This window comes from Pistacia vera, unplaced genomic scaffold (assembly GCF_008641045.1).
Source record: "Pistacia vera cultivar Batoury unplaced genomic scaffold, PisVer_v2 Contig2, whole genome shotgun sequence".
Classification (NCBI taxonomy): Eukaryota; Viridiplantae; Streptophyta; class Magnoliopsida; order Sapindales; family Anacardiaceae; genus Pistacia; species Pistacia vera.
The window spans coordinates 438,445-464,302 of NW_022196001.1; the positions used below are offsets into that span (position 1 = coordinate 438,445).

Sequence of the window (25,858 nt, forward strand, 5' to 3'; positions counted from 1 at the left end):
TATAATAAAACATTAAAAGTTAACAAAAATACCCACACCCACCCTCAAACACCCCCAGCCGGCGACCACCACGGAGGTGGCCGGAGTCGCCGTATGGGCGCATGACCGGTTGGATCTTGCCGGTCATGCGTCGCTATGGCCTTTTCCGCCAGATCCACGGTGGATCTGACGGAAAAGGCCAGATCTACGGTCAGATCTGGCCGTCAACGGCCAGATCTGGCGTATTTACTCTCAACGACGGCCAACAAACGGTCGTCGTTGAGTCACGATGAACGTTTGTTGGCCGTCGGACGAGTGGTACGGCCAAAGATCTGGCCGTCAAAGACCAGATCTTTGGCCTTAGATCTGGCCTTTTCGGCTAGATCCACCGTGGATCTGGCCGGAAAAGGCTAGATCGGCGCACTGCCGGCAGTTCAGCCGGTAGGGCCATTCTACCAGATCCGGCATTTTCCGGTGGTGGTGGCCGGAATCTGGTAAATTTGGTATTGGGGTGTTTTGTATTTAAAAAAAAATATTTAGGGGTATTAATTAAATTATCAAATTAAGGGGTTTAAAAAAAGTGAATAATTTTGGGAGTAGTATTCCCAAAAATCTGAAATTTTGGGTAATTTACTGTTTAACTTTTTTGGAATACAAAGTAGTATTCCCAAATGTGAAACAAACGCAGCCCATGTATTTTAAAAATTCAAAGACCTCCCTTTATATTTTGTAAATTATAAGGACCTCCATCTTCTGTTATTTAATGGCCAAATACCTAAATGACAAAAGAGCCCTCAAACAGTCTTTAGTCAACTGCCTTGATACTGTAAAATGCTCAATGTTTATTGTAAATTTGTAATCCATAAGGTTGAATTGATAGATGACAACGGGGCGACCCAGTTATGGGGATGGCAAGGAATCCGTCCTCGTCTCGCAGTTAAAAATGTTGACAGTAAATAAAAAACTTATAGAATTAAAAAAAAAAAAGTGAATAAAATAAAGTAATGTCACCGAGCTGAGGGGGTGTTTGTCTAAGCTATAAGCTGGTCAAACTTGTTATAAGCTCTAAAATTAAGCTGACTGTTTATTTAATTTTTTTGAGCTTATAAACCAAAAAAAATAAGTTGGAGGGGAGGTACTTTTTTTTTTTTTTTGCATAAGTACTCTGCTATAAGCTAGTTTGACCAAATATATTACCATATTATCCTTATTTAATTTTAAATCCCTAGTATACTCTTGTTTAAGTAGTACCCTTTTTAGTCATTTTAATAAAATATACTTATAAGCCATATTTACCAAGCACGTCAACTACTTATCAGTCACTTATAAGTACTTTAACCAAATACGTAAATGCTAAAATTTCAAATGCTTATAAGCTAAAATTAGCTTATAAATATTGTTGTTATAAACTAAATTTTCGTAAGCTTGACAAACACCCCTGAATATGTTGACAGTGAATAAAAATGTTGCAACAGTTAAATTAGCTTCTAATCACTGAACTAAAATATATTGACAGTGAATAAAAAAGTTGCAGAATTGAACCAACTTTATAATGGATTCGAACGTCAAATTCAATTTGAAAAAAAGGCAACATCTAATATTTTAAACCAACAGCTCAAATGCAGCAGGGGGGAAGGAATCTGTAATTCATCATCTCAACCTTCTCCTTTTCAAGAACTCTAAGGCAAATATCATTCTATTCAAACCAAAAAGTAAAAAAAGAGGCCCTGAATTGTCTGCAAGAAAGTTTAAATATTTAGAATTGGGCAACTCTTTTAACTTATAAATTAAATAGTAATATAACTCTACGGTACATTTTTTTAATCTCCAACGAAATATCCAATAATCAAATGCTAAATCCAATAAAATCTCTAACCAAGACCAGTAACAGGTAAATCACACAACAAAGCAAATAAATTGGAACATGCTTATAACAATATCAATAAATTGCGAGAAAAACTAACAACCAGAAGGCGAGATGAAATTGGTGAGATGGATCGGCTATAAAAGTAGATTGTGATGGAATTGGCGAGCGAATCATGTGAATGGTGAGTGTAGTTTAGGGAGGGTCTAGATTAGGTTTAAGAAAATTGAGTATATACACGTAGAATAATTCTGTAATTAAGTATTATTATAACGGTATTATTGAAACTATATATACACTATTAGGGTGGGGGGGGGGAAGAGTTGCCCCGGCCGCGACGGGGACTAAAACGTCCCGTCCCCTACAAAAATCGAAAGGGGCAGGGTGAGTCCCCAGAATTTTGAGGCTCTGTCATTTACTCTATTATACATAGTCATTTGTTATTATTAGGTGATGTCTTCAGAGTCCCCTGTTTTATATTAATGATGCATACAATTTTGTTAAAAGTTAATTAGGGTATGTTTGGTTCGGGGTCATATAAGATTTAGGAGGTAATCTTCGTTAATTTTCAAGATTCCCTTGTTTGGTTTGCAAGTAATAAAATATATGAGTATTTTTGTGACAGAGAGTTTATTGTTGATAATATAGGGGTGTTATTAAAAGATATTGAGGTAATCTTATTTTATACATATTTACCCTTAATTAAATATATTTCGGACACAATTGCCCTCCAGTGTCTACTAAATAACATTACTCAGATCTCTCTACATTTGAGAATTTAGTTAAAAAACCATACCATAGAAAAGTTTAAAAATTAACAAAATAGTTTCAACCATCTAAGACCACCATCGGCCACTGACAACAGTCATCGTAATGACATATGACTGACGTGATTTGGCCGATTGTGTGTTGATAAACGTTTTTATGACCGTTTCACGACGAAAGATGTGTAATAAATATACCAATAGAGTAAAGTTGTTCATAGTATCAACAGAAGGACCATAAGCGTTTGTCGAACGACATATAATAGCACACGCCACCATCAGCCACCGTAACAGTAATTATAATGACACAAGACTGATGATTGGCCAATTGTGTGCTGATAAAACTGGTTTTATGACCGTTTCACGATGAAGATGTGTAATAAAATAATAAAATACCATAGAGTAAAATTGTGTCATAGTATCAACAAGGAGGACCATAAGCGTTTGTCGAATGACCATATCAATGGGCAACAGATGGGAGTTTGATTTGACTAGTCTCTACATTATTACTTAACATTAGCTATAAATTTTCAAAATACGAAGGAAGTCCTTCAAGATTTAAAATACCTAGGACTCTAACACTCCGGGGAACATTAGGGAAGGTAGTTTGAAATTACCCTTTGCACAACTTTACATAGCAATTCCACGTATACCAATTCATTTGGGTTATAGTCTCAACCCATTAAAAAATTGGATTATGTCGTGTTACCGGGTACATGTGAGGAATTTAGCAAAGTAAAGTAAAGTAGTGGAGGTAAGTTCGGGACTGACCTCGGCAAACTGAGAGCCCGTACTTCTTGTTTTTCGAACTTTCCACTCATTACGCACACGTGAGCTTCCAACTTCATTTTTTAATATTTCTTCTTCGGTTCTTCCTTTTTTTAATCAATTTTTACATGGATTCTCTGTCGCCTCTGCCCTTGCGCCCGTGACTTCAACTGGGTTTCTTTATTTCATTAATCAGGTTTTAAATCGAGGGTTCTCCTTTTAAATTTATGTCTCTTTTGTTGCTTTCTTTGGTGGGTTTATTTTGTTCGTTTGCTAATTAATCGGATGATTTTTTTTTTTTTTTTTGTTTAGAGTTTATTTGCATAATCAGACTGACCCATCAACGTTTGTGACGCAAATTCCCAGTGGAGGTAATTGATAAGTTATATTTTCGGTTTTTAATTCTGTAAATTATGTAGAAATGATGAGAACTGCCTGCTTTTTGCTTAGAACCGACTTACAGAATTGTTTAGTTGATAGAAAATTTGGTGCTGCCTTGTGTTGTTGTAATACGTGGGGGAAATTCTAGTTTCTTCATAAGCTTGTTAAATGCCATGAATTTAGCGCTTTTGGTGGATAGGTTTTGTGTGGAGGTGGGTTAAAGCTAATTTTAGTTTCAGGGATTGTGTAGGAGAAGAAATGAAATGTGGCAAAGAAAAGAAATTTGATTGGATTATGATACCCATTTAATCCTAGATTTTAGTTGAAAATTAGGGTCTTTTATATTATTTCATCTCTTTGCATTGGAACTTAGGATGAAAAATTGTTTGATAGTTAAGGAAGGAAGAATTCATGTGTCATTCATTTATAAAGTCCGTAATATGCGGTTAACTATTTTGGATATTTGTGTTATCTCATGTTGGGGATATCTGGTACCTGTTGTGACTTGTGGGTTTTAAAGTTTTTACCATATTCTCATAGTTCTAGCATGCTTAGTGATGTATTATGCCGAGCTGGATACTGATTTTATGACATATGCTCACATTGATCCTTGCTTAGTCCATTTTTCTAATGTAGATAAGAATTCATGCACTAGGCATTGTATGTTTATCACATAACCAAATGCTTTTAAGTATTTCAATAAATGTCCCCAACTCGATTAAACCATTTTATGAATGTGGAAGAATGAAATGAAATCTGTAAATTGCGTACATCACTACTTGTAGTGGGTGAGGATTTTGTGGAGGAAGATGCTTTATTATCTTTTTTCTTCTGCCCATTTGTTTGAAATTTTTTATATAGTAGTAGTAGTAGTAGTAGTAGTAGTAGTAGTAGTAGTAGTAAGAGATGCAGTAGTTGTAAAACTTTCTGTTTCAGGTGTTCTAGCATTTTTGAGCTCGTCATCAATGTCGGAACTTAAAGAACGCCTGCTTCCACCAAAACCTGCGTCTGCTGTAAACCTTAGAGACCCTTCTTATCGAGCATTTACTTCAGGACGTCAACCATTCCAAGGCATGGATTTTTCGGGGTTGAAGAAACGAGGCCAGGGTGTTAGATCATGGATTTGTGTTGATACATCTGGGAATTCGCATATCATGGAGGTTGACAAGTTCACTATGATGCGTCGTTGTGATTTACCTGCCCGTGATATGCGCTTACTTGATCCTTTGTTTGTTTACCCCTCGACGATTCTTGGTAGAGAGAAGGCCATTGTTGTAAATTTAGAGCAGATTCGTTGTATTATCACTGCAGATGAGGTTCTACTCTTGAATTCCCTCGATAGCTACGTGTTGCAGTATGTGGTGGAGCTACAACGGCGGCTGACAACAGCCGGAGTAAATGAAGTCTGGCAGTCTGAAAGTAATGATCCCAACAGAAGGCGAAGTAGGAATTTTGACAACGTATATGGGAACACATCACCTGATTACTTGCCCTTTGAGTTTAGAGCTCTTGAAGTTGCTTTGGAAGCTGCTTGTACGTTTCTTGATTCTCAGGTGTGTAGTAGGGACATAATTCTCTGTTATGTTTGGTTTAAATAATTGGTGGTAGACTTCATTAGAATTGGTAGTTACATCTTATAATCTGAGCTTCTGTTTTTAAAAGGTTCACCTGAGTAACACATCCTGAAAATAGTTAATTCTGCACTTACAAAATCTTTAAATCTTGAACAGTTAACCTAATTCTAGCATAAGTAATATGATGTTATATCCGAGCTTCAGAATAATATGATTCATACACGGGTACTGTAAGTTACAGTTGTATATTAAAGCAATTATTGACTATGGAACATTTGACTTTCTTATTTATCTTATATAGCTAGTGTTTCACAGATGAATTTATTATTCTTTCAGTGATTTACATCAGTTGGCAAATTGGGAGAACTAACCTTGCTAACGAATGTAGAAAACCTCTTCAATGAAAATGGGTAGATTTTTCTATATTGTTTTATCATACAATTTTAAGGGGATAAAAGATGGTTTTAAGTGGCAGAGTCTTGCAAAAGGTGTTTATAATTTCTTATATATGTAAGTTAGGATGACTGTCTTTTTGTTTTTAGTTTTCCAGCCATTATTAAATCAAAGGGGGGGAAGGGGAAACGTAGCACGTGGTCTAAAGGTAGGCAATGACTATTAGTGACTGCATTCTGTCTTCCTCTCTGAATTTTTTTGGTGTCTTTATTTTTCCATGGGAATGTGGTGATTCTCAATTGGTTACATCAATGACTTACTCATCCAGATGAATCCAATTAGTAAAATCTGCAAATTTTAGGACAGAAGGACATTGTTTTTCTATCCAAGTGTTCACCAAGACCTCAAGGGTCAAATTGTGTGCAATGTAGCTTAGAGATCATAGATTTTCTCTCGTGGATTGAAATATCAAGCAAATCTCTAGTGAGATATTTTATTGAAACAGTATATTTGCTCTGGTCTGTTTATTATTCTCCCTTCTCTCTCTAGTGCACTATTGCCAATTTGGACAGCAGAAACATACGGGAAATCCTTTGCAATAGCCATGTTCTTTAACAAGGGGAAGTCTGTGTCATAAATTGTTCGCTTGGGAATATAAATATCAATGTATGTGGCAGTCCAAGTAGGATCCAAGATGGAATTGGAGATGACAACTTTGTTTCACCATTGGGCTGTCAAAAATTGAAAACTTTTTGGTATATTTTGTTGTTGGGTTTGCTAATTTTTTTTCTTAATACAAATATATAATAGTTGTTTGTCATCTTATCCGTTTTAGTGTTGATTACCTGGACATTTTAGTAATCCATAATTGGATATTTCCAAAGGCTGCAGAATTGGAAATTGAAGCATATCCATTACTAGATGAACTAACGTCAAAGATTAGTACGCTAAACTTGGAACGTGTGCGTCGATTGAAAAGCAGACTTGTAGCGCTGACTCGAAGAGTACAAAAGGTATTGCATAATGGCATTTTTACATTTTCACTCGTATTGTCATGTGAACGTTGGTAACAAATATGTTTTCTTTTCAATTGCCTATAATTAGGTTAGAGACGAGATAGAGCAGCTAATGGATGATGATGGGGATATGGCAGAAATGTATCTTACTGAGAAGAAAAGGCGAATGGAGACATCAGTTTATGGTGACCAGTCCCTGATGGGATACAGATCAATCGATGGCTTGCAATCTATTTCTGCTCCTGTATCTCCAGTTTCTTCGCCTCCTGATTCCCGTAAGCTTGAGAAGAGCTTGAGCATTGCAAGGAGCAGACACGAAAGCATGAGGAGTGTAGAAAGTAATACTGATAGTGTTGAGGAGCTCGAGATGTTGCTGGAAGCATACTTTGTTGTCATTGATAGCACCCTAAACAAGTTGACATCGGTATCTACTGCATCCATTATATCTGATCCCCATTTCTTTGTAGTATAAAAAACAGTTTCATCCTCATTTTTATTCACTTGTTGCAGTTAAAGGAGTATATTGATGACACCGAGGATTTCATTAACATTCAGCTGGTATGTTCCTTATTGACGATAATAGCATAATTAATAATTCGGTAATGCATGAAGGCTGTTCAAAGAACTTGAATTTTCAACTGGTTTACACAGTTATCTATGATAATTAACGACAAGTTAGACAATGTGGGTGTTAAGGTTGTACATTTCATAGTGATTGCTTTAACGATTACCACAGTGATTCCCAGAATCCGGTGGCATCCTAATCCTTAATCTGTTGACATACTATTCTATTCCTGTTTTGCTATTAGATCGGCAAGATAGAATGTCGGTTCAATTTCCTTTGAGCAGCTCAATTATTTCTTAAGAAAAATGTGAAAGGAAAATGTGTATTGTAACATTGACTTATTCATTGTCGTATTGTAGGATAATGTCCGAAACCAGCTGATCCAATTTGAGCTGCTACTGACAACGGCAACGTTTGTTGTTGCCATATTTGGGGTTGTAGCAGGAATCTTTGGAATGAACTTTGCAATACCATTATTTGATGATGCTAGTGCATTTAAATGGGTGCTGCTAATTACTGGAGTTACTGGAATCATCATATTTTGTGCATTTGTATGGTTCTTCAAATACAGAAGACTTATGCCACTGTAGACAGTAGGAAATTGTTGTCAAAATTGAAAAAGGAATTTATACATAGCAAATATTACTATTTCCGTTATTAATTAATTTGTATCTTGTATAGTAAATCAAATTTGGAAAATGTGAAATATGGCTCTCTCTCTATGATGCACTTCTGCTGCTTTAGTCTTTCATTCTCACTGTTTTTTTAATTGTATTATTGTTCTGTATAATATGTCAGTATATCACAGCTTATGAGAGGCAATACCGTACTTACAACTTAATCTCACAATCTTCGACGTGACAATTTGTAATTAGTCAGCTCGCAAATTAATAATGTCTGCTTGCTATGAGTCATGTTTGCTTAATTACGAGTTAATCAATTGTAAGTTGTTATGTCGAAGTTATGAGAGAAAGTTTGTAAGATTGGATTATGAATGAGTCTTTATTGTTAATGATAATTGTTGTTGGTGATGAAACCATGACCTCTATTATGCAGATGTAAGGTAGTTATCGTTCACTCCATATATCATATACTTTTGTGAGCACTCTCAATTTTTAATAAGTGGTTTTAAAAGGTTTTTTCATTGATAACCTTTAGGTGCTCCCCTATATTTACAATATTAATAAAGATTATTTTACAACCTTATAAACTTTTTTCACAATTAGGATGTGATGACTCATAATTAGTCACATTGCAATTGGTCAAGCAGAAAAATTGATTAAAAATCAATTGTGAGTTANACAGTATTTATCCCAAGAGGCACAATCACAAATCACTTCTCAATCTCATTGTGAATAACACACATTTGAATGTTGATCAAACATTCAAAAGTCATTAAGCAAAGAGATAAACACTCAATCATGAAATTAAAATTCAAAGTAAATCAATTCATAAAAATTTGAATCATTGTATCAAGGTTACATCAAACCCTAGCTAAACAACTCAGTTCATACTCAAAAACAAAACAAAATAACAAAAACAAACCGAATCAAGATTCATCATTGAAAAACAAGCAAAAGATGGAAAAATCTTCTCTAATTTGAAGCCTAAATCTTCAATAATCTTCTCCTTCCAAGAGCTACCTTCCAAATGACAAACTAAGATCCTTTTTCTTTCATTTTCATGCTAATTTATACCTCTTTCACTTAAGGACCAAGCCCTAGCAAGCCAAAATGCGTCATTTTATTTTTCACATCTAACGCAGTTTCGCGCAACGAAGCTTTTTTCTTACCGCGGTGAGAATATTTTGGGCCAAATTTGAGCATGAAAGAGTCTGAATCTAGAAAAGTGTTAAACATATGAATTGTAGCCCTTTAAATTATGTTTCTACTGTTCAAGAATCAGCACAATCCGAGGTCTACAGCTCAAGTTATGGCAGAAATACTGAAGCATAACCAAAGACGTTTTTCTTCGGTTTCTAACATACTGTTTAAAACTTCAAGCCAAGTTTTCACCCTTGTCCAGTCAGAATTAGGAAAAACCCAAAACATGAAAGTTGTAGCTCTGCTTCTTAGCTTTCCAAAGCTTTTAAAATCAGGTTATTCTGAGTTTCCAAGCTCAAGTTACGTAATTTACGCTCAAAACTATCATTTATGCTCAAAATCATCGTTTAGGCTTGCAAAGACAAATTAATAGAATTAGGTAGCAATTATAGCTCAAATTGTATGAGAAGTATCCTAAATCCTATCGAAATTCAATGCAAAATCATAGGGAAAAATAGGATTATCATTTACAACAACCACAAATTCACCAAAAATATTCTACACAAATTTAGAGTTCAATCACAATTCTAACAAAAATAAAATACATAAAGGTTTCCAAAAAGATAGATTACAATCACTCCAAATCCAGATCCGCATGTACAAGGGAAGTTGAGAATTGGGGAAGAAAAACTTGAATATAAAAAAGACAAAATCTAACTTTTTAATTTTTTAACTTTTAACTTTTTTTTTTTACCTTTCAAAAAACTTTTTAAATTTTTTTTTAAAGTTGAGGGTAGGCCTGGGCCTACCCTCAAGGGGCCTGGGTTTACCCCTCAGACCCCCTTACATTTGAGAATTTAGATAAAACATCATATCCATAGAAAAGTTCAAAAATTAACAAAATAGTTTCAACCATCTAAGACCACCATCGGCCACTGACAACAGTCATCGTAATGACATATGACTGACGTGATTTGGCCGATTGTGTGTTGATAAAACTGTTTTTATGACCGTTTCACGACGAAAGATGTGTAATAAATATACCAATAGAGTAAAGTTGTATCNCATTGTACAATGGAGGTGATTTAGCTTGGTTTTTATGCATGATGAATATTCACATGCATATGGAAACGTACTTATATTGTAGATGACAAAGATTTATGAATACAAGTTGATGATAATATGCTGGAGAAAAGATATTGATGATCTATCGAATGAGTTAGATGAATAGCTAATTCAAAAATCATAATTTTGGCCAACATACGTTTTTAAAATAACTAAAAAACCACTTCGTTATTTCCTTTCTTCTGCCAGGAAATCATAGTTAATAACGGAATGAAGCAAGTAAATTAAGTTTAAGATCACATGTGAGTACTTGCGAATTCAGCTGATTGGATCTTTGGAAATGTACAAGACGTCTTGAAATCAAATTCAGGTCACACAAGATACAAATCCACCACAAAGATAAAAAAGTCCCCAAGCGAATTAAACAGAAGTATTTTTATTTAATCTCTCTGTAGTTTGTAACATTTAAAAGGAAAACCAATTAACACATTAAAGGAAAGAAATGAAACATAGTAAAGGAAAATCAAGCAAATCTGATTAGAAAATTTATTAGTACATCATCTAGTACAAGTTGGATGGCTGACTATTTATGGCCTCACAAAATTTCTTATTATTCATTCATAGACTTGTAAATTTCTTATTAGTCATGCATGGATAGGACATATTAACACGCATGGACTTGTAGAATCTTTTGTAGGCCATGCATGGTCTAAAATTTTTTTTAACCATATATGGACTTGTAGAATCTCTTGCTGGCCATACATGAGCTTGTAAAATCTCTTATTGGCCGTGGATAATCTCTAGTAGAACCTAGTTGTACAGAAAAACCACAAAAGAGTTGAGTTGACTGTCTAAATGGTTTTGTCAGCATCACCGCAAAGACCTTATTTTTTGTGTATCTTGGCAAATAGTTACTGTGGTCACATGGACATCCTCCACATAATCAAGATTTTCCACTTCACCAAAATTTTTGCTTGACAAACAATTCAATTAATTAATTAATTAATTTTTTATTAAGTTTGTCCTTTTTGAAATAGTCATCTTGGTATAACAAGTGTACAAACCTTTCCACCCAATAACCCAAAATTTATGGATAAATACACACAAAAATAACACGCTAAAGATAGNTGGCCGTGGATAATCTCTAGTAGAACCTAGTTGTACAGAAAAACCACAAAAGAGTTGAGTTGACTGTCTAAATGGTTTTGTCAGCATCACCGCAAAGACCTTATTTTTTGTGTATCTTGGCAAATAGTTACTGTGGTCACATGGACATCCTCCACATAATCAAGATTTTCCACTTTACCAAAATTTTTGCTTGACAAACAATTCAATTAATTAATTAATTAATTTTTTATTAAGTTTGTCCTTTTTGAAATAGTCATCTTGGTATAACAAGTGTACAAACCTTTCCACCCAATAACCCAATATTTATGGATAAATACACACAAAAATAACACGCTAAAGATAGTTTTGCAGGGGCACAAGATAATCAATCATGAAAGACAAGATGTATATCAAATTGGAAAGATTTAGTACTCCTTACATAGGTTAAAGTAGGGACTACTATTTCATACTTTACATGGTATTTTACCTATATACAAGATGCTGTGGCCTGTGGGCATTTCAATATCTACCTAATGATGCATAATTGTATGGATGCTCCAACATGCAGCATCACACCACTGAATTCTATGCACTGTGCCAAGCGCCCACAAGACATGAGTTCAGTACCTATCTTAACAAGAAAAATATCATGGAACCCCAAAACTTTACCTAAATACTCAAAATTTCTAGAAATTTAATCACAATTACTCACAATTTCTAAAAACTTAATCACAAATTCTTCTGTACTCAAAATTTCTAGAAATTTAATCACAATTCCCGGCAGTTGGAGTACATGATATTTTCCGTCGAACTATCTATCTATAAATATGCAATTTCATACTAAATTGACCTTTTTTTTGGTTAATTCCAACAGATGATTCTAATTCACAAAATTTTGCAATAACAAACTAAAAAAAAATGAGAGATAAGAATTTGAATGAACCTCGATTCATGAGATACCAAGGCACTCCGAAAATTGCAGAGATGATAACGATGCCAGCGAACACGTGCTTCTTCTCTCCACTGTACAGGTAATGATCCAATCTTGACCTAAATCCTCCTCCAGCTGCTCCGGCTGCGGTCCCGCCGTTTGTCGTGGTACTTTTTGTTTCGTTTCCCATTTTGCCTCTTCACAACCGCAAAATTTACTCTATTCTAGCTTTAGTTTCCTCTCTGGTGTTTGTATACTGTATCATGGTACTCTGGCACTCTGCTGTGCTGAGGCTTAAACCCTTCGGTTAGGTTGTGTTTGGTTGCTGGCTTATGGTATTCCGACTGTGGGCAATTTCGTAGCTCCACCGGATGAGATCGTGGGCCGGCCCAATTTTGATTCATTTTTACTAATAACAATTAAAAATAAAAAACAAAATTGATAATAATTAATAACATTATATTTATTTATTTTCTATTTTACCGGGCAGTCCATTTACCCTGGAAAAACTTTTTATTTGAAGATTTCTCATACAATAATTTAATGAGAAACACTATGGCTTCGTTTTGTTGGATTTTAGGAATGCTACTTTTAGTATTCCCAAAAAAGTTAAACAGTAAAATACCCAAAAACTCACAATATTATTCAACTTTATTCAACATTTTTTAAACCCCCTAAATTTGTTAATTCAATTAAATACCCCTAAATATTTTTAATGTTTTTTGTGACGGTGACTCCGGCCACCCTCCGCGGTGGTGGCCGGCTGTCCGTATTTAAGGGTATTAGGAGTGTTTTTTAACTTTTAATGTTTTATTATAAGGGTGTTTTGTAAAAAAACAAACATAGGGGGTATTTTAAAATTTGTAAATCCTATATCATAATACCCGCCCAATTCAACCTTTTTTTACTTTTTTTCAAAAAACTTTTCCCAAAAACACAAAATTGTGAACCAACGGAGCCTATACTATGAAATTCTAATTGCATAAAAAAAAAAAAAAAAAAAGTTAACATGAAGAAATTTGGCTCACAATTTAAATCCTACTATTTCTCCTTCAAAATCTTGATGGTCTAAATAGTTGAAATCTTCGTAGATCAATATTTGAATTTTTAAAAGTATCAATACATCATACCTTTTTTTTTTTATATAATAAATATGGAGATATTTTTTAAAATATTTAATGTACTTTAATAATTAAATTAAATATATAGCTATAAAAAATGGAAATGGGAGGTTAACACCCTGTTATAGTTTGAGAATTGTGATGAGTTAATTTCATTTCCCTTTAAGATATATTATATATATATATATATATATATATATATATATATATATATATATTATATATATATATTTTTAATGTTAGGGGTGTTTGAGTCAATTTGCGTATACCTCAATTAATCTACAGAACCTATTGAACACCTTACAAATCTAATGTTCTATGTAAGTTACAAATATAATAGATAACCATAAGGTGGTTTGCAATCAGAAAATCACTGAACGGAGGAAACTTTCTTGACTAATACTAGACCAATCCCTTTGGATTCCCTTAATATAGTAAGGTCTCAAGCGTCCCAATAATTTTTGAAAAGTATCAAATACTTTGAAGACATTAATAAAAGCCTCCTAAAAATATTAGACAAAAAAAACTGTAGAAAATATTATAATCTAGGTAAAAAGTCAAAAACCCCCTTAGAAATATAAAAATCCTTGTAAGCAAGAAATTTTTTAATGCTTTCTTAAAATTGTTTGGGTGCTTAACTATCTCTTAAAGGGCGAGAAGATTTACACAATTATATGGTGTATTCTTTTTAAGATTTTGTTTAATTATTAGTTACCTCTATTAACAGATGCCAATAATATGTGTGTGAAATTATATGATAGCCTTATAGGAAAATGCATAATTATAACTACAAAATGCAACAACTTGTCAATGTAATATAAATACCTAGTGGTGTTATTTTGATGCTCAATCACATTCATAAAAGATTATCCTAGTTTTGGTTAATCATCATTGACTCGTATCTGTTGAGGTAAGTTTAATCACTGCAAAGAGGTTCGTTGATAATTCTTAGATTATAGAGGTGTTTAAATTATACTAAAACAATGAATTATGAATTAATAAAACAAAACTATATTTATGAATATGTAAACTTTTTAGCGTTACCTTCATCTGCGGGGATAGCTCAGTTGGGAGAGCGTCAGACTGAAGATCTGAAGGTCGCGTGTTCGATCCACGCTCACCGCATTATTTTTTTTTCCTTTATAAAAATTATGTTTGATAATTTTTTATTTAAAACTTATTTTCTTTAGATATTTTTATTTTGTTTGTAATGTTTTTGTTTAAAATTTAATTTTTTTTTTCAATATTTTTTATTTTGAAAATTAATTTCTTTAAATTTTAAAATAAAAAAGTTTAATTTGGTTTTTGATGTTTTTATGTTAACACTAATGTTTCTAACTTTTAATAAATTATTTTTAGAAATTTATTTGATCGTAATATTTTATTTTACAAAAAGTAAATTGTTTATATATTTTTTCAAAATATTTATTTTAAAAATTTATTTTGGTTTTAGAATATTTATTTCAAAATTAGTTTTGTTTTAATATTTTTATTTTTAAAAATCATTATTATTACTTTCCTCTCATCTCAACTTTCAACCTCCATTTCAAATGCCAGAGCCAGACATTCGTTGTTCCCCTAACTCATGGTGATGGCTCTCATCATCCTAGCTAGAACCCTTCGAAGAACTTATCACTTTCTCCCCTTTCTCTTTCCCTCAACCCCACAGTCAGTCTCACTCTTCCCTTCAAAACAGAAGCACTTCCCTTCCTCTTTCTCTTCGGCATTTCATCAAACACTTTCATCACGCTGTGATTTCTTCACTCTCCACTTCTCCTCCACCCCAACTATCAACAACCCTTTTTCCTTCACCCCACCCACACTCCACACAAATGACCCACAGCAACCGCTTCTCCTCGAATCCCTCAAACGGGTCGCCCACTTTGACTCCCAAGCTCAGGCCATGGCCGCTCTTGACGAGTCCGGTGTAAAGGCCAATGCGAATTTGGTTTGTTCAGTGATTTGGGCGTTGAAGGAAGAGTGGAGACTGGCTTATTTGGTGTTCAAGTGGGGGGAGAAGTGGGGTTGCGCTGATGACAAAGTGTGTGAATTGATGGTTTGGGTTTTGGGAAGTAACAAGAAGTTCAACATTGCTTGGTGTTTGATTCGAGATATGTATAAGTCTTCTATTAATACGAAACGTGCAATGCTTGTTATGATTGATAGGTGATTTAGAACTCTTCTTTTGGTTGCTTTAAGTTCATTTAATTTTTCTTCTGTGGTATATTTTTGGTGATATACGAATAAAATTAGAGAAAATTAATTTGAGTATATGAAATCTAATTTTAGTTTCATGCATTTCAGCTGGAAATTTGTTTATTCTCTATATGTTCTGGTTTTTGAGATTCAAATTAATAATACAATATGATTGCTCAGGTGCATATCTATGAAGTGATAAGAAAGATTGAGTTCCGTCTTTGACATGCTACATTGCTTTTTTCCTCTTTTGCTTAAAACTTGCAACATTAGGTGGTCTTTACATGAACTTAGAATTTAGTTGTTTATTTATTTTTCTTAGGATTTTTCACATTTAGAATACCGTGGTTGATGTCCATGTTCAGAAATAAGCGTCACATATTTTCCTATTTTGAAAATTTATGTTTCTAATAATGGTGATCAGCATAGATTTATGTCAATGAACTGATGAATGGAATGGAAACCAAAGATCAAGTCATATCGCTTTCAGTACATGAGAAACTAGAAGTTTCCAATATGAATATGAGATGACTTTTCTCTTCCCAGTATCACATATTTTGTTGAGGAATTGTAGTAATCTAAGGCTTATTTATTTATTTTCTTGGCACTGTTAATTTGGAGAATATTGAAATTTCTTTTGCATCTTTCCTGGTTTTAGAAATATTCATGTTGGTATCTCTTGTGTCTTTTGTTTCATTAGATATGCATCAGCAAACAATCCATGCAAGGCCATTCGTACGTTTCATTTCATGGAGAAATTCAGAATATTGCCTGATGAAGAAGCATACCTCTTTCTTTTGAATGCTCTTTGTGGAAATGGATATGTTGAAGAGGCTGAGGAGTTCATGCTTGTAAATAAGAAGCTGTTCCCATTGGAAACTGATAGTTTTAACATTATACTCAATGGATGGTGCAATATAGATGTTGATGTATTTGAAGCAAAGAGAATTTGGAGAGAAATGTCAAAATACTGCATCACACCAAATGCAACTTCGTATTCCCACATTATTTCTTGCTTCTCAAAAGTTGGAAATCTTTTTGATTCGCTGAGACTCTATGATGAAATGAAGAAAAGGGATTGGATCCCTGGTCGTGAAGTTTACAACTCTTTGATTTATGTACTGACACACGAGAATTGCTTCGATGAAGCTTTGAAGATGCTTGAGAAAATGAAAGCAATGACACTGCAGCCAGATTCTGCCACTTACAACTCAATGATACTTCCCCTCTGTGAAGCAGAAAAGCTGGAGGAGGCAAGAAATATGTTGGCTATTATGATTAAAGAGAATCTTAGCCCTACCACTGAGACGTATCATGCATTTCTTAAGGGTGTAGATATTGATGAAATTCTGGAAATTCTTGACAAAATGAGTATAGCTGGTTTAGGTCCTAATGGGGATACCTTTCTCCTAATTCTTGGCAAGTTCTTCAAACTAGAGCAACCTGAGAATGCATTAAAAATTTGGGTGGAAATGAAGCAGTATGAAGTCATTCCAACTTCCACTCATTACACAGTTTTGGTAGAAGGGCTAGCATGTTGTGGGCTGTTATTGAAGGCCAGGGAATTCTATGCTGAGATGACATCAAATGGTTTCTCAGATGATCCAAAGCTCAAAAGCCTTTTGAAGGAACCAGTGGAAGGTAATAAGGGTAAGCGAGAACAGCAGGTGAGAAAGGGTAAGAGAGACAAGCAGGTAAGTCTTCAAAAAGGCAATACAGTGCAATCTAAAAGAAAAGGCCAAAAACGATCAAGAAAGAGGAAGAAAGTGGTTCAGGAGTCTGATTCAAAACTCTAAATGGAAGACTCCTTGTGGCAGTTAAGTTATTTAGTTTTTGCTGACATGATGATGCACTATTGATGACTGTCTTGGTGTTGGAGTAAGTGAAGAAGCTGCTGCTAGCTCAGAGACCTTGCAGCTTGGCCTAGCTTGTTCATGCTGGCCTATTCATAAGGAGAATTTTGCAAATCTTGAAAGGAGCTAGTTTACCCTTTACACATAGCAACTGTTCAAGGATTTTTCTCTCCCAAAATTCCAACTCAAATATCTGGGGTACACTGCTGCAACAATTCTTGCCATATCTTTCTGGTACACACTCATTTGATTTATGTGTTGTACTTCACCCTTTGCAGATGGCCTGAGACTTTTATTATCTGACTTATCACAATTGTGAGTTCAGGGTCAAACAATTCAAAATCTCAATGCTAGCTGTTGGTAGGACTGTTTTGTTGGGGGCACCTGAGGTACCTTGTTGACCCAACTACCTCTGTCATCACGAAATGTTGTTGTAAGTCTTAGCATTTTCACTCTCTCACTGATTGCTTATAATTTGGAATGAAATGAATTATCTGTCGGTTACTACTCTGCATGCATTTCGTTCTATAACTTGTCTGGCCATTATCAAATACATATTGCTCCATGTTTGCAAATATTCTATGTCATCAATAGCTACCATAACCAACGTTAAATTGTGCTAAATATATCTTGTAAGTGAATGTAAGAGTCAAGACTGTTATGTTTGATGCTGTATTGTTTAAATATTTAAAGATTTTTGTGGTTGATAGTGTTAGTAGAATATAACCATTAAAACACTTGATGACACTGATCACTCTTTAGGAGAGGTTAGATGGTTTACAGCAGAAGCCTTCTCGCTTGTTTTTTCAATTTCCGTTGCTCACTAAGATATGTTTCTTTCCTTTTTCTTTTTTTCGCAGCTAAAACCAAACATTCTCTTCTTGGCTGATATTCAGATACCGAAGGAGATATACTACAAGGAAAGCCCATGAACTGACAGGAAGAAGGAAAAATCATCAAAAGACAACATTTAACTTATATCATTCCATTACAGTTCCCTTTTCTTGTATTTCCATCTGCAACATAGCATGGAAGTGGGCTCCAAGCGATGCTACTAATGCTGTCGTTTTAAGCAGATTTGGATTCATATGAAGGCCTGCCACACTATTGGTTGGGGTGATGCACATCAACATGCATAATCAGCTTGCAACGAACTCAGCTTCACATGACACTCAAGCTTCATTTGCTACTTTGAAAATGGTGAGATCAAGATTCAAGTTAAGAGTCACCAGGTGTTCCCCATGTTAAAATCTGTGTTGAAGATTGTCAATATTAATAAAGACTATGATTGAGGTTGGAAATGTTTATATACCAGATTTGGTGTGTTGTGTGAATCAGAGGAAATTATTTTAGATTCCTTTTACTGAAGAGATCGATTAATGATTGGTCTTGGGAAATGAAACTGGGAAAAAACTGGAAATTTGCTTTGAAAATGGTGATACAGAAAATCTGCTAGACCTGTTTGGTCTTGAGAAATGAGATTGGAAAAGAACCAGTATNTGGAAATGTTTATATACCAGATTTGGTGTGTGGTGTGAATCAGAGGAAATTATTTTAGATTCCTTTTACTGAAGAGATCGATTAATGATTGGTCTTGGGAAATGAAACTGGGAAAAAACTGGAAATTTGCTTTGAAAATGGTGGTACAGAAAATCTGCTAGACCTGTTTGGTCTTGAGAAATGAGATTGGAAAAGAACCAGTATGCAATTCCTTCCACGCATTCGTTTTAAGGCTGTCTCGAGGAGGGGTGTCGAGTTTGCATAATGAAGATGGTGGCAGTTTTTTGAATTAACAATTTAGACAATGAATGGTATCTTCAGTTCCAATTGGATTCTTTTATCACTCTCTTGTTCTTTCAGCATGTATTGTTTTTATGTTTAATGTTTAGGGATGCAAATGAATCAAGTTCTTTTGATGTATTTGATTGGTATAAAAGGTTTTGTGATAATAAAAGGTTTTAGTACACTTTCAAGTTTCAATGTAATAGGTTACTTGTGATTCAGTAGAGAACATTTTCATTCATTTATTAGGGCTGAAGTTGAAAATACAGAGAGATATTAGGGCTGTTCTTATCCAAGACATGGGGATGGGGGATGTTTAGGTCCGTTTGTTTCGTGATCCTCCAAATATTATTATATTTTTTTCAATTATATTTTAAATCCCTTAAGTTTATTAATTTAGCTAAACACCCTAAAAAAAAAAGTTTAAAAATTAATAAAAACACCCCCAATCACCCACATTTGTCAAATTCCAGCCACCACCGTTGAAAGGTAGTTGGAATCTGGTATAATGGCACACTACCGAATGGATCTGACTGGTAGTGTGTCGATTTATCATTTTTCGACTAGATCCACAGTCAAAGATTTGGTCGTTAACGACCATATCTTTGATTGTCATTGATGGCCAGAAATGGCTGTAGATCTGGCCTTTTCTGGCCAGATCTGTGGTGGATCTGGTCGAAAAAGGATATAGCGGTACACGAACGACCATATCCGATTGGTCGTGTGCCGTAACGTCAGATTTCGATGGTGGTGGTCGGAATCTGGCAATTGTGGATAGGGGTGTTTTTGTTATTTTATAAAAATTTTATATATTAGGGTGTTTAGTAAATTAGCAAATCTAGAGCGGTGTTTTTGTTAATTTTTAAATTTTACCTCGTTATTTTCACTTAACTCTAAAAATATCAAAAATCTTATCCAAAATAATAAAAAAACGACATTTGCTTGTCATACACTTTTTCATTTCCTTGCTGTCTTTGAATCCAACCCTTGACACTAGGAAAAGGGAAAGGATACCCCTCCCCACTCTCAAGGTCAAGGTTGCTTCCACCCTCTAGTAGATAGAGACCTAAACTTGCATGCCTCAGCCTTATTTAGAAATTATATGATACCAATATTTTATATACCCATTTCTGCATCATGTTTGAGTGGAAATTATGCCGGGTTAGGCGGGCTAACCCTAACCCAGCCCGTAAAAAGAGGGCTCAAACCCGGCCTACCTTAATGGCAGGCCGGGTTGAGCCCAACCCGCCAGCAACCCCGGCGGGCTGGTTACACAATGGTAACCCGGCGGCCCGCCGGGTTGCTAATTTGTCCTCTTTGCAAGAGGTCCGCACCCGACGTGGCTGGCGGGTTGGCTTGTTCCAACGCCAACCCCCAGGTTGGCCCCAAAAAAAAAAAAAAAAAAAAATTGTTAATATTTTTTATTTTTTCAATTACACTTTTACCCTTGAAATCTAGCCGTTTTAGCCGTTGGAGGGTCTTTTTTTTGTCATTTTCTTCCCTATTTTTCTTTAAATTGGACCTAAACTCTCGTATTTTTCTCACAATCAAATTCTCTCATTTTCTCATATTCTCTATTCTCTCAACTCTCAAGTCTCAATTATTCATTTATTCTCTTAATATTTTTGTTATCAATTTGCTCTATTTTAATTTTTATTAGGTTTTGCATTTTCAATTCATATTTCCAATTTCCATATTCCAAATCTCTTTCTTAATTTTTTTTCTTCTACATCATTTTTTTTTCAATACAATTCATACATACAATCTACTGGATAGATATTCTCTCCCTCATTTCAATGAGGAAGAAAACTATTATCCTAGTCCTAGTCCTCGCTGATTTACTATGAATGCAGGAGATTCAAATAGTCCCTTGTCCCAATCCCAGTCTCAAATCCGATACACCTCAAAATATGTCGTCGTTCCAACAGCGCCCGTGGTTCTAGAAGTCGTCCTCATCCAACTTCATCTCAAGCTGAGGCGGGATCATCAACTTGCCATTGAAAGCGAAAACACACACATCAGACGTTTGGGCGCATTTCGACAAGTTTTACGAGACAAGAAATGACGTTCAGTCAAGAAAGCAAGATGCAAATATTGTGCAAATGTTTATAAAGCTGATTCAGGTAATGGTACTAGTACTTTAAAAAGGCATGCTAATAAACATATTAATCAACATGGAAATAGAGAAAGCAATCAAACTCAAATAACTAATATGGGTACTACTTGGCGTTATAATTCTGATGTAATAGGGAACAGTTAGCTTTATATATTGCTACATCTGATCAACCTATTATATGGCAGAAGATAAATATTTTGAAAGATTTGTTCAAAATTCATTTTTCCAGGATTTAAAGTTATTCTAAAACTGCAACTAGAAATGATTTAATAAAATTGTTTAAAAAAATGAAATTAGAATTAAAAAATATTTCATACTTGTCATATAGTGTGGCTTTAAATGCTGATATTTGGAGTGTAGAGCTAAACAAGATTATTTTGTGTGACTAGTCATTATTTTGATAATGAATTTAAATTAATAATCTTTATTAGGATTAGATTAATGGATGTGGATCATAATGGTTTAGAAATCTATAATAAATTATTGAAGTTTTAGAAGATTATGATATTATTAATAAAGTGATAAGTTTAACTTTAGTAATGCAAGTTCTAATAGTAAAGCTATAGAATTTTTTCAAAATAATTATCTTTTATTATAATTTGAAGTTTTTTCACCAACGTTGTGCATGTCATGTTATTAATTTAATTGTGAAAAGTGGTATGAAAACAATTAAAAAAAATATTGATAGAATTAGGGAATCTTTAGCTTGGATTACTAGTAGTAATAAAGAAATGCTGAATTTCAAGAAGCTTGTATAAAATCAATATGTCTCCTAGAACTTTGCATTAGATATACCTGTTAGATGGAATAGTACTTATTTATGCTTGATTCATGTTTACCTTATGCTAATATAATTAGTTTTTTGTAGCAAATAATAGAGGTCCTCATCATTTGGTAGAAAATGATTGGAAGTTAGCTAAAGTATTTCATTCTTTTCTCAAATGTTTTTACCAAGCCACTTTACAACTTTCTGGTGTGTATTATCCTACGAGTCCATTGTTAATCACTGCAATTATAAAAATTTCCGAGTTATTTACAAAAAACAAGATGATGAAATTTTACATGCACCAATAAAGGCAATGGAAATTTTTTTTTGAAATATTGGAGACCCGTCCTTTTCTTTATTGTTTTGTCTATATTTGATCCTAGAATTAAATTAGCACGTTTAGAAATGGTCTTGACAATTTAAGTGAAAATTTACAAAACGAATCATATGTCAATCAAATAGGAGAGGTAAAAAATAGTCTTTTCGAAGTATATTTCAATAGTGAAACAGGTATGGGAACCCCAGTCGCAAAGAGGCGAAATATCCAGAGAAGCTGTAGCAGAGAAACAAATGAAGACTTATTCTCTTGGAATGCACTGAATAGGCCGAAGAGGACCCGAGTCCGAAGCACAGCCTCCTCTTCAGAAGCACCACCACCAACAACAACAATAATATGCTGTCCTCCATGGGTTGCAGAGTAATGAACTTCAACAATATTTGGCAACCCCCGAAATGTTTTCAACAGGTCACTTGATCTCTTAGAGTATTGAGAGACCAGAAAATGTATTTTTCCGGTATATCAGACTTGCCTTGGATGTTTTCGCTGTTCCTGTCTCAACCGTCTCATCCGAACAAACATTTAGTGCAGTGGAAGGATTTTAAATGAAAGGGGACTAAACTTGCTCCAAAAATGATTGAAGTCCTCACATGTCTTCGAGATTGGGAACGATGCGCCCATCAAGATCAATACGAGGTTATCGACAATGCTTTAGTAGAATCATTTAATTTTGAATATAGATGATACAGATGAGGGAGGTCCTAGTGAACCACCCCCAATTTAGTTGTTTTGTAAAATGTAATTTGTAAATTAATTGTCAATTATTCCTCTTTTTTCTTTACCAGTTTTTCTCTTATTGGGTTTTCTTGTGAGGTTTTTAACGAGACAATAATATTGTAATTTCTTATTTATTTTTTGATAAATGAATAAGTCTAATTTTTTCTATATTACAATTTTTTGTATTAAAATTGAATTAATATTGAAATGTTAATAAAAAAAAAAATTGATTGAATTGAAATTATTGATATTGAAAAGTTAACTAAAAACATTATATTTATAATTATTTTTTGAAAAGTTAAATTAAAAAAACAAAAAAACACAAAAAAAAAAAAAAAAATCGGCTAACCCGGCCCGGACCGTGCCTAACCCGGCGGGTTAGGGCTGGCGGGCCGGGCTGGGCCAGCAACTCTCCCTAAATTGACGGGCCTAACCCGGCCCGCCTTTGTTGGCGGGCGTTGAGCCCAGCCCGCCAAGCAGTAACCCCCGCGGCCGGCCGGACGGGTTACTTTCCACCTTTAATCATGTTTAGGTCATACATTGTCTACTTTTTGGATTCTTAACTAATATTTTTTCAAACATATTTTACATATATCTCGGTAGTATTAAAATAACGCATAACAAACATATATAACCTTGAGTTCGATTTTTCCAGGTGTTAATAGAGATGGTTAGCGTTAATAAGGGTAACATTGAAAGAGTTATCTGATCGTTATTTTTAAGATTTTGGAGTCAATTTTAAGACTTCGAAAGATTATATAGACTAGCATTAACTCATCAACCACTATGGATTTAAAAAAATAAAAAAATAAAAAATAAATAAATAAATAAATAGGGTATAACTTGTACTTATCCTCCTCTTCTAAAATCAAAATTCAAATGATTTGGCCCATGCATGTTTCACATCATTTATTGCTTGTGCTTTCCTGTAGGACCACCTTTTGAAATATCTTGTTTCCCCTAATAAACTTTTGGTGAGATCTACCTACTACTACTTACTTAAAATAATATCTAACCAACCCAAATATAAAACATCGTCTATTAATGAACTATAATTTATCCGATGCACATGTATTGGTCAATCAGAAAGCTAAATTCAACAAACGTATCATTTATATGTTTTTATATTACCCTTTGTTGATTGATGTGTGTATTTCTTGCATTCAACGAGTGAAAACAACTTTTCTTTTCTTTAATATTTTACGTCAGTTTTTTCAATTGTATCCGAAAGTATTTTCGAGAATATTTATCACATTTTAATGAAATACAGTTTTAAAATTGATCGTATCTCTTATTTTTTGAGAACCAAAAAATATTTAAATTCTGTATCAATAGAATGAATTTTTCATTATAGTTCCGAGGATGTAATTGCTAATTTTTAAGACTTGTGGAGCCCAAAAATTACAATAATAACTACTTGACAATATTAGGAGACAGGAAAACAGTTTGTAGGTTATGTAGTTAAGCTTGGTCTAGCTCTAGTCTCATCACTTCAGTCTCTCAGTATCCAGAAAGTGAGCTAAATCACCAACCACAAAGCGACCACTGAACCACCGCCATCATGTCCACCTCACCTCATCTCTTCTACTTCACCGTCTTCCTTCATCTTCTTCTTCACTCACACCTCCGCCACTGACCACATTGTTGGCGCCAACAAAGGCTGGAACCCGGCATCAACTACACTGACTGGGCTAATAACCAGACCTTCTATGTCACCGACCTCATTTGTACTCTCCTCTCTCTCTCTCTCTCTCTTTCTTTTTGCTTTTATTTGCTATGGATCTGTTGAAAGTTCTTGTTTTGTTTCTGGCTATTGGTTTCTTTTTTCTTTACCAGAAAAAACGAAACAGATTGGATATATTGTGTATGTGTTTGTTTGGATCTGTTTAAAAATTCATTGTTTTTGGGTAATTCTCCAAACCCCATTTGCCTTTTGTTTTCTCTGAGATGAAAGCTGCTCAAAATTTAATTTTTACACAGTGAAATGGCCAATTAGTTTGAACTTTAATGAACATTACTAATGTTTGTGGTTGTGGATGAGCTTGACAATAGTAATCTCAAGAAAAAGAATTAGAAATCTGTTAAGTTGCCATCGCTAAAGTTCGAATACCCTCACATTTCACTAGATAAAAGAAAAATGAAAAAAAAATCCAAATTTCGTGCGAGGGTTTTTCATATTTCTTACATCTAGTTGAAATGTGGGGATATTCAAAGTTTAGATTTGACTCTGATATTATGTTAAGTTGCCGTCTCATGATGAAATTTTTAACCAGTTGTTGGTTCAGTGTTCTTGTAATCTTGTGAGTTTTTATTTTTTTTTTAAATCTGTTTTGCAACAGCATTTAGGTACCAAAAGACTCAATACAATGTGTTTATGGTGAACCAAAGTGGGTATGACAACTGCACAACAGAAGGGGCATTAGGCAATTGGAGCAGTGGTAAAGATTTCATAACTCTGAACAAATCCCAGAGGTACTATTTCATTTGTGGCAATGGTCAGTGCTTTAGTGGCATGAAAGTTTCTGTTTTTGTCCACCCTTTACCTTCACCACCATCATCAAAATCAGCTGCAGTTGCTGCTAATGCATCCTCAGAATCTGCAACTCCTCTCATTTTGCACAAGGGTTTAAGAGCTTTGGCTATTGCTGCAGTTCCATTCTGGATTGGATGGATTTAGTTAAGTTTTTTAAGAATCTACCCTTGAATTGTATTCCTTTTAGCTAAATGCCAGTGTATTATTATTGTCTGTCTATGATTTTAGATTTTTGGATATTTTATTATTTGGCTGAGTGAAGCTTCA

General features: G+C 34.3%; 3 protein-coding genes, 1 non-coding gene and 1 pseudogene across 6 annotated transcripts; 4 read left to right on the forward strand and 1 right to left on the reverse strand.

Annotated features, from left to right (window-relative positions):
* Positions 1-3,316: 3,316 nt before the first annotated feature.
* On the forward strand, positions 3,317-8,037 carry LOC116128385 (magnesium transporter MRS2-1). Of its 2 annotated transcripts, none has more exons than XM_031414094.1 (7): positions 3,317-3,437; positions 3,688-3,746; positions 4,693-5,309; positions 6,608-6,736; positions 6,828-7,163; positions 7,250-7,297; positions 7,664-8,037. In XM_031414094.1, exons 3-7 carry the CDS (start codon positions 4,722-4,724, stop codon positions 7,892-7,894), a joined length of 1,332 nt encoding a protein of 443 aa, XP_031269954.1. In that variant the 5' UTR covers positions 3,317-3,437; positions 3,688-3,746; positions 4,693-4,721; the 3' UTR covers positions 7,895-8,037. The 2 variants fall into 2 exon arrangements, with proteins under 2 accessions (XP_031269954.1, XP_031269952.1); XM_031414092.1 differs by having other exon boundaries at positions 3,342-3,571.
* A 4,095-nt stretch (positions 8,038-12,132) lies between these two features.
* On the reverse strand, positions 12,133-12,477 carry LOC116128412. Its single transcript, XM_031414138.1, has one exon. It carries the CDS (start codon positions 12,358-12,360, stop codon positions 12,148-12,150), a length of 213 nt encoding a protein of 70 aa, XP_031269998.1. The 5' UTR covers positions 12,361-12,477; the 3' UTR covers positions 12,133-12,147.
* A 1,866-nt stretch (positions 12,478-14,343) lies between these two features.
* Positions 14,344-14,416, forward strand: TRNAF-GAA. Its single transcript has one exon. It is a non-coding gene; the product is annotated as a tRNA-Phe (tRNA).
* A 416-nt stretch (positions 14,417-14,832) lies between these two features.
* LOC116128334 (pentatricopeptide repeat-containing protein At1g80880, mitochondrial) lies at positions 14,833-18,831 on the forward strand. 2 transcript variants are annotated; one of them, XM_031414039.1, is made up of 4 exons: positions 14,833-15,457; positions 16,188-17,574; positions 17,666-17,773; positions 18,201-18,831. In XM_031414039.1, exons 1-2 carry the CDS (start codon positions 14,877-14,879, stop codon positions 17,281-17,283), a joined length of 1,677 nt encoding a protein of 558 aa, XP_031269899.1. In that variant the 5' UTR covers positions 14,833-14,876; the 3' UTR covers positions 17,284-17,574; positions 17,666-17,773; positions 18,201-18,831. The 2 variants fall into 2 exon arrangements, with proteins under 2 accessions (XP_031269899.1, XP_031269901.1); XM_031414041.1 differs by having other exon boundaries at positions 18,237-18,831.
* Positions 18,832-20,343: 1,512 nt separating this feature from the next.
* Positions 20,344-25,858, forward strand: LOC116128356 (annotated as a pseudogene).